The sequence below is a fragment of the Coptis chinensis genome, chromosome 3 (assembly GCF_015680905.1).
Source record: "Coptis chinensis isolate HL-2020 chromosome 3, ASM1568090v1, whole genome shotgun sequence".
Classification (NCBI taxonomy): domain Eukaryota; kingdom Viridiplantae; phylum Streptophyta; class Magnoliopsida; order Ranunculales; family Ranunculaceae; genus Coptis; species Coptis chinensis.
In genome coordinates this window covers 12,925,522-12,934,405 of record NC_141458.1, presented here as the reverse complement: position 1 = coordinate 12,934,405, position 8,884 = coordinate 12,925,522, and the positions used below count along the sequence as shown (strand labels likewise).

Below are 8,884 nucleotides of genomic sequence, written 5' to 3'. Positions count from 1 at the left end.
CAATTCATTATGCTTCTTTTGACCTTGGATTCAAAAACTGTTGTCCGTGTTTGGTGACTTTGGTCTAAATGTCCAATAGACAGACCACCACGATCCATCACATGAATGGTTCCAACTTCCAAGTTTAATTTTGTCTTTAAGAACATGGTTTATATGCCAAGTGCACGCTCTGCCAATTTCTATATATGTACCAGAGAGTCGTTGATCCAAAATTCCAAGCCTAACAAAACCCACAGGAATAGAACAACCTGAAAACAAGAATAGTGACACGTGAGTACTCAAAGAATGGTGGAAAATTGTCCAATAGTCGATTGCGGGTTGTCCATAAAGTGCTTGTGGTACAACAATGATTCTGGTAGGTTAGTTAGTTTACATGCAAAGAGTCGGTTATAAAGGACGTGGGAATCACAGCTCTACCTTTGTCTGTCTTTGCATGATAAGTTATCTATCATTGTCAATGGAGGCCTAGGGAGAGTGCAAAAAATAAGAAGAAAATAGTTTTGCTCTCTCCAGTTTTGCCTTTGGTTTTAGTCATATATTTTCAATATGGCAACCAAGGAAATTAGCTTGGAAGAGATCAAAAATGAGAATGTCGATCTCGTACGTATCTTTTTCTAATGCCGTTTTTCTTTTTTGTTATCAGTTTCACATATCTGATCATGCGTTTTCAAGAAAACATCTCCCATCAATGAAAAGTTGATGGAAATGTGGACTATGTGACACTTTTTTTGAAGTTCAAAATGATTGAAATTTGATAATGGTGTTAATGTAGGAGAGGATTCCGATCGAGGAGGTATTTGAGCAGCTGAAATGTACGAAAGAGGGCTTGTCACAAGCAGAAGGGGAGCAAAGATTCGTAATTTTCGGCCCCAACAAGCTGGAAGAGAAAAAGGTCAATTTATTCGTTATTACCTATTTTTCTTAAAAAAAAGATGGTTTGATCTAATTATATAATATGATTTTATTGAACTCAAACTATTTGAAAATTTACAGGAGAGCAAATTTCTCAAGTTCCTGGGATTTATGTGGAATCCTCTATCATGGGTCATGGAGGCAGCTGCTATTATGGCCATTGCATTAGCAAATGGAGGGGTAATTAACTGATTAATTCACCAAGTAATAATAAAATAATTGCCCAACTTTATTTTTATCTTTTCTTTCTCTAATGAATTTTAATTTCAGGGCAAACCTCCTGACTGGCAAGATTTTATTGGTATTGTGGTGTTGCTCATCATTAATTCCACAATCAGTTTTATTGAAGAGAATAATGCTGGTAATGCAGCGGCTGCTTTGATGGCAGGTCTTGCTCCCAAGACCAAGGTAATTCATAATGTTCCTAGTTGCATAATGCATGTCTAGTGAGTTTACAATTTGTCTTCATAGTCAATTTAAATGATCCTTTTTTTTATCAATATAATTTACAGGTAAAAAGCATGTCAAATGTTAGAACAAATCATTTTTTACTTGCATAAGCATTGCATATTCGCTGAAAAGCTTCTGCCGTCTTACATGGTTCATATGTGATGTTTACAGATGAACAATTAAATTATTTTTGACAATGCTTCCAACAGTAGTTTTAGAAATTCTACTCAACGCCCATTATATTACATATTCCAAGTTTGAATAGTGTCACCCGTCAACATTGTGAATTTGTGATGATCATATAGTTTCCTAGTGTGAGGGCGTTGTGTGTTAAACAAACATCCTAAGAAACTCTAATATGTTTTCTGTATATGCATCTATATAGGTGCTTAGAGATGGAAAATGGAGTGAACAAGAAGCATCCATATTGGTACCTGGAGATGTGATAAGCATTAAACTGGGAGATATTATTCCTGCTGATGCTAGGTTGCTTGAGGGGGATCCTTTAAAGATTGATCAATCAGCTCTCACTGGAGAATCTTTACCTGTTACAAAGAGCCCAGGTGATTCAATCTTCTCTGGGTCCACTTGCAAACAAGGTGAAATTGAGGCTGTTGTTATTGCCACTGGTGTTCACACTTTCTTTGGAAAGGCTGCTCATCTTGTGGATAGTACTAACAATGTTGGTCACTTCCAAAAGGTAAGTATGGATTTCTCAATGATGAATATTTACTATCACCATTTTGGATTTTAATAAATAGTCTTATTTCACTGTTTTGAATACAGAAAAAAAACAATGTTATAGTTGACAAAATGACGATTTAGTTTCAATATTCAAGCTTATAATGCAAAGTATGACTTGATCATTGTTGTTGATGTTGTTCAGGTGTTGACAGCTATTGGTAACTTCTGCATTTGCTCAATTGGTGTGGGAATGTTGATAGAGATTGTAGTCATGTATGCAATTCAGCACAGAAGATACAGAGAAGGAATCGATAATCTTTTGGTACTTCTCATTGGAGGAATTCCCATTGCCATGCCAACAGTTTTATCTGTGACTATGGCTATTGGGTCTCACCGCCTATCACAACAAGGTGCTATCACTAAGAGAATGACTGCTATTGAAGAAATGGCTGGTATGGATGTCCTTTGTAGTGACAAGACTGGTACCTTGACACTCAACAAGCTCTCGGTTGATAAGAATATGATTGAGGTATAAAAACTTAAAATATAAACCCTACTAAGATTATAGGTAAGTTTGTGGATCCTTATCTAGCATTGTAATTACCTTATGCAGGTATTTGTCAAGGACTTAGATAAGGAATTTATTGTCTTGACTGCTGCAAGGGCTTCTAGGGTTGAGAACCAAGATGCCATTGACGCCTCGATTGTTGGCATGTTGGCTGATCCTAAGGAAGTAAGTAAAAAGAACAGTTATATCTGAACGACATTCTGCACGTTGAGCCATTTTACTTTGACTATCCTGAACTAGTATATTGCATCCAAATGATCGAGTATGAATAGCTATTAAGTAGGAATAGAAAGAGGGGAGAACTGATCGAAATGAGAGAAAGAAAAAAAGACAAGTATTCAGACTTAATTTTCACCCCTATTAGCTAGCTACTATAACCTCGCTGCAGTTGGTCGTGATAAAAGCATAACAAAACATCTAGAAGATATGGTGCACAGGACTTAGTTCTGGACCTTTGATTCTTACAAACTTTATCTTTTACTTCAGGCAAGAGCAGGAATAACTGAGGTGCATTTCCTACCCTTCAACCCAGTGGACAAGCGTACTGCCATCACCTACATTGACTCTGAAGGCAATTGGCACCGAGCGAGCAAGGGAGCACCTGAGCAGGTAAGTTTTGTCTTACTAACAAGTACAAAAGACAACTATACCGTTCTGCCTTTGCATCTTTTTCTTTCCAATAGTTACTTACATAATATTGGTACTTGTATTAGATCATCGAGCTTTGCAATCTTCCCGGCGAGGCAAAGAACAGAGTTCATTCTATCATTGACAAGTATGCTGAACGCGGTCTCCGGTCTCTAGGTGTTGCAAGACAGACAGTCCCTGATAAGACCAAAGAAAGTGCAGGATCACCATGGGAGTTTGTGGCTTTATTGCCACTCTTTGACCCTCCAAGACATGATAGCGCAGAGACTATTCGTCGAGCCCTCACCCTCGGCGTTAACGTCAAGATGATCACTGGTGACCAACTTGCTATTGGCAAAGAAACCGGTCGTCGTCTTGGCATGGGCACAAACATGTACCCCTCCTCCTCCCTCTTAGGCCAAAGCAAGGATGAGTCCATCGCTTCAATCCCCATTGATGAGCTTATTGAGAAGGCTGACGGCTTTGCTGGTGTTTTTCCTGGTAACTGAAGAGCTTAACTAGAATTATACTCCTTTCCTTAAATGTCCATTTTACAATGCTTTCTTAGGTCTCATATGATATAATGTAGAAGACCGCATAGCAAAATCTGGACTAGATAATAGCTTTCGAGGGTTCAGTTGTGCAATGAAAGAAAGCATTGAGGCAAATTAATATTGTCTCCTTTATGCTGTGATTTCACAACAGTGCTTCTAAAAAGACAACTTGAACGCTTTAAATTCCAGATTTGGCTCTGCAATCTTATGCATCACACCAACAAAGCCTTAAATCCAGAGAACAGTGAAGCTAACGTGTACCTACTATTTTATACACAGAGCACAAGTATGAGATTGTGAAGAAACTGCAAGAGATGAAGCACATATGTGGTATGACTGGAGATGGAGTAAACGATGCCCCCGCATTAAAGAAAGCTGACATTGGTATAGCAGTTGCAGATGCTACAGATGCAGCTCGAAGTGCATCAGATATTGTATTGACAGAGCCAGGACTGAGTGTTATTATTAGTGCGGTGCTGACAAGTAGAGCCATCTTCCAGAGGATGAAGAACTATACGATCTACGCAGTTTCAATCACTATTAAGTATTGTCCTAGGCTTCATGCTCATCGCCCTTATCTGGAAATTTGATTTCTCTCCATTTATGGTCTTAATTATCGCTATCCTCAATGATGGAACTATCATGACCATCTCCAAGGATAGGGTGAAACCATCCCCAATGCCTGACTCATGGAAACTCAAGGAAATCTTCGCTAACTGGGGGTCGTCCTTGGAACCTATCTTGCTGTCATGACAGTTATTTTCTTCTGGATTGTTAACGAGACAGATTTCTTCTCGGTATGTGAAATTTAATTCAACTTCACTCGTCAAAATCTACTACTAATGATACTATAACTATTATTATCTTCACAAACGTGCAGGACCACTTTGGAGTGCGCTCAATTAGGAACAAACCTGATGAGCTCACTGCTGCTCTCTACCTTCAAGTAAGCATAGTAAGTCAGGCACTTATCTTTGTCCTTTCGATCCAGAAGCTGGTCCTTCCTTGAACGCCCGGTATCTTGCTTGTCTCTGCCTTCATTGCTGCTCAACTGGTGAGTATGTGAAGGTTGCGTAAATGTGTAACTATCCTACTACAAGAAAAATTTTGGTAAAATGAAGCTTTTGATTATGTTATTTAGTATGTCATACTAAACCATCGATTTATTTATCTAATGCCATTTTTTGCAACTTGGTTCCAAACGTTGAAGGTGTAGTTATTTTGTTAGCTAAAATATGATTAAACAAGTTCATGATATGATTATATATGTGTTCAATGAAGGTGGCTACAATCATCGCTGTGTACGCAAACTGGCGATTTGCAAGAATTGAAGGTATCGGATGGGGATGGGCTGGGGTTATCTGGCTATACAGCATCATCTTCTACTTTCCTCTAGATCTCTTCAAGTTCGCTATCAGATACAGCTTGAGTGGAAAGGCATGGGATAATCTGCTAGAAAACAAGGTTCACAATCAACTCTGCCATCAGCCATTTACTCAATTTCAGCAAACCTTTATATTCTATAGTTGTTTGACAAATTTCATTGGTATTTCAGACTGCTTTTACAACTAAGAAGGATTTCGGTAAAGAAGAAAGGGAGGCACAATGGGCATTGGCTCAGCGCACTTTGCATGGCCTCCAACATCCAGAGACATCATCAACACTATTCAATGAAAAGAACGGGAAAGATTCTGAGATCGCTGAGCAAGCAAAAAGGCGAGCTGAGGTTGCCAGGTAACAAAACCGTAAAGCTAATTGTTTGTAGTAATAATACATGAAATTGTGATTGTTGATGAGAAGTAACAAATCAGATCATTGGTAATAAACTGCCATTCAATTTAAGTTCATCCCACTCACTTTCATGCCTACTATACTGAATGCACAAGAAAAAAGAGCTTTAAGAATTTTTAGATCACATGCCTTAGGGAGTTTTATTTGGTCGAGACTTACTCCCTAGTTTGTGTCAGCAATTGTTTATGTAGTTTCTAATGTTTTTGTAGGCTGAGGGAGGTTCTTACGTTGAAGGCTCATGTGGAATCAGTTGTAAAGAAGAAGGGATTGGACATTGACACCATCCAACAACATTACACAGTTTAAGATCAGGCTCAAGAAAGCAGATACAACATATATGATAATAGTTTATGGAGAACAAGCAATAAAGATAAAGGAGAAGAGAGAAGGGAATGTAGTTATGGTCTTGTTCTCTGCCGTTTTCATTTCCGTGTTCATTGCTTTTACATTTGTTGGGGGTTGAAGTGTACATGTTGTTGGAAATCAGGGGAACATATGGGCTGGCTAGTTTAGAGGGTTATCTAAATATGAAGTATAAATTTAGTTAATTTTTATTATGGGATTATAAATTTTGGCTTCCTCTTCTCAAAATTTTGAAGGCTTCTTTTCGTTCTTGCTAGTTGAATATAAATGTGATTTGTGTTCAATCTGCGTAATGTTTTCAATCTTATCAAATCTCATTATTTAGTTTATTTACATTTCAAAGTACGTGATCAGCAAAGAACATAGAAAAGGACAGGAGATTACCAGGTCTTATCTTTGTGATACTGGAAGAAGTTTGAAAATAACTGACATTTCAGAACTGATGCCATTGGGACGTTCTGAAGAGTATATTCCGAAATGATATTCCATTTAATTGTTTTAGCTGCTTGTAGTCAAGACTCTAGAATGTTTACGAATTATCAAAGACTATTAATACTCAACAGTCGACAATGGAGTAATACTATCCGCACCAACAGCTTTACCAACAAAAAGCCACTGACGGACATGGTTACCGCAATTTACTAAATTTTCGCTGACTGGATTTCCACTAACAAAACTAACAAAACAAAGCTAAGTAACTTTCCCTCCATTCACTCCGAATTCCATTTTCCCTCCATGGCGTTTTATTTTCCCTCCAGTCAAATATGATTACCGACAGTAAAATTTTCTCTAAGAATACTATTTTCTCTAGCCAAAAATTCTAGGTCAATTTATAATTTTTTATTCCTCTCTTATGGATGAGTGTGCTATGTTCATGTTCATTTTTTTTTCCTCTTAACTTTCATCTCCATTCTACTCAAATCATTAGTTTTAAAAACACTGAAAATTTGTTTTCATCATTATTTTGTAGCACCTTTTCTAAAATTGTTTTTCATTTTTTATTTTCCGGTGCAGTGTTCGTTCATTTTTTGTTGCCGTTAGAATAACAATGGAAGAAGTACCAGATAATTTTTCAAATAAAGAGGTGAGGGGAGAAACTGAAGGGAATGAAGTGGATAAAACAATTAATGTAGAACTCATAGTTGAGAAGCCAGCAGTGGGAATGTCGTTTAGCTCCGTTAATGACCTTGAATTTTATACAAGATACGGAAAAGAGTTGGGATTTGGTATTTGTAAAAGAAGCAGTACCAAAGATGATAACGGGGATGTGAAGTATTTGACTATAGTTTGTTCGCGTGAAGGAAAGGTTCGGCGCACATCAAAAAGTCTAGTTAATATGCGTCCAATATCAAAAATAGATTGCAAAGCTAGAATTACAGCAGCTCTTCGCCTTGATGGAAAGTGGATAATAACCTCTGCAATACTTGGGCATAACCATGGTTTAAGTCCGAGCAAATCCAGGTTTCATAAATGCAATAGGAAACCTACACCAAAAGCGAAGAGAAGGCTTGAAACCAATGATGAATCCGGCATCCGTCTGAATAAGAGTATCAATTCATTTGTTTTTGAAGCAAAGGGTCATGAGAACTTGTCATATTTAGAGAAAGACTGTAGAAATCATGTTGAAAAGTTTCATCGTTTGCAACTTGGAGAAGGAGATGTTAATGCTCTGCACAGTTACTTTTTAAAAATGCAAACTGAGAATTCTTACTTTTTTCACATGATGGATTTAAACGATGAAGGTCGATTGAGGAATGTGTTTTGGGCAGATGGTAGGTGTAGGGCAGCTTGCAAAGAGTTTGGCGATGTTATTATATTTGATGCAACGTACTTAACAAACAAGTACGACATGCCATTCGCTCCTTTCGTGGGGGTGAACCACCATGGTCAATCAGTGTTGTTAGGTTGTGGTCTTATCTCAAGTGAATATACTAAGACATATGAATGGCTATTTAAATCTTGGCTAGCATGTATGCATGGATGTCCTCCAAGTGCAATAATTACAGATCAAGATAGAGCAATACAAAACGCCATAGCTACTGTTTTACCTACTGCACGACATCGGTGGTGCTTGTGGCATATCATGAAAAAATTGCCCGAAAAATTGAAAAGATATAATGAGTATGAATCAATCAAATTATGTATGCAATTCAAATTGCAGTCTATGATTCTTTAACAAAAGAAGAATTTGAAGAAAACTAGTGCGAATTCGTTTTAAAGTACGATCTCGGAAGCAATGAATGGTTAGGAGGGTTCTACAAGGAAAGAGATCGTTGGGTGCCTGCATTAGTGAAAGACAGCTTTTGGGCTGGAATGTCAACCACACAACAAAACGAGAGCATAAATGCCTTCTTTGATGGTTATGTTAATTCAAAAATTACTCTCACGCGGTTTGTTGGACAATATGAAAATGCTTTGCGAAGTAAGGCGGAAAAAGAAAATCAAGCAGATTTTAATTCTTTTAAATCAAGGCTCCCTTGTATAAGTCCTTATGATATGGAGAAGCAATTTCAAAGTGCTTATACGATGGCAAATTAAAATTTCTAGAGTTCCAAGAAGAGTTGAGAGGGAAAATTTGTTGTGATTTATCTACGTGTAAGGAAGATGAAGAATACGAAGTAAACGAAGATGTACCATTTGGAGCTAGCCTTTGCAGAGCCACATTTAAGGTTAGGATTAATGGGGATCTCAAAGAAGTTGATTGCAATTGTCGGTTGTTTCAATTTAGGGGGATACTATGTAGGCATTCTATTATGGGTTTACTACACAAGAAGATTTACCAAGTACCAGATAAGTACATCTTATGAAGGTGGAATAAAAATATCAAACGGAGACACACCAAAATTAAGATTAGTTATGACGAACGGTCTGTCAAACCTAAATCACATCATTTTGATGAATTGTGTAATGCTTTTGAAGAGGTTGCGGATATGGT

At 37.5% G+C, this 8,884-nt stretch overlaps 1 protein-coding gene and 1 pseudogene across 1 annotated transcript; both read left to right on the top strand.

The window, feature by feature from the left end:
* The first annotated feature begins 422 nt into the window (after positions 1 to 422).
* LOC147508026 (plasma membrane ATPase 4-like) lies at positions 423 to 6,233 on the top strand. The gene is given in 16 exon segments (XM_086600648.1): positions 423 to 600; positions 773 to 892; positions 994 to 1,092; positions 1,183 to 1,320; positions 1,748 to 2,062; positions 2,249 to 2,575; positions 2,660 to 2,779; positions 3,101 to 3,223; positions 3,328 to 3,742; positions 4,075 to 4,340; positions 4,342 to 4,512; positions 4,515 to 4,592; positions 4,676 to 4,849; positions 5,077 to 5,259; positions 5,351 to 5,529; positions 5,796 to 6,233. Coding segments are annotated over 16 exon segments (2,859 nt in total). The 5' UTR covers positions 423 to 546; the 3' UTR covers positions 5,893 to 6,233.
* A 764-nt stretch (positions 6,234 to 6,997) lies between these two features.
* On the top strand, positions 6,998 to 8,487 carry LOC147508025 (protein FAR1-RELATED SEQUENCE 5-like; annotated as a pseudogene).
* The last annotated feature ends 397 nt before the right edge of the window (positions 8,488 to 8,884 follow it).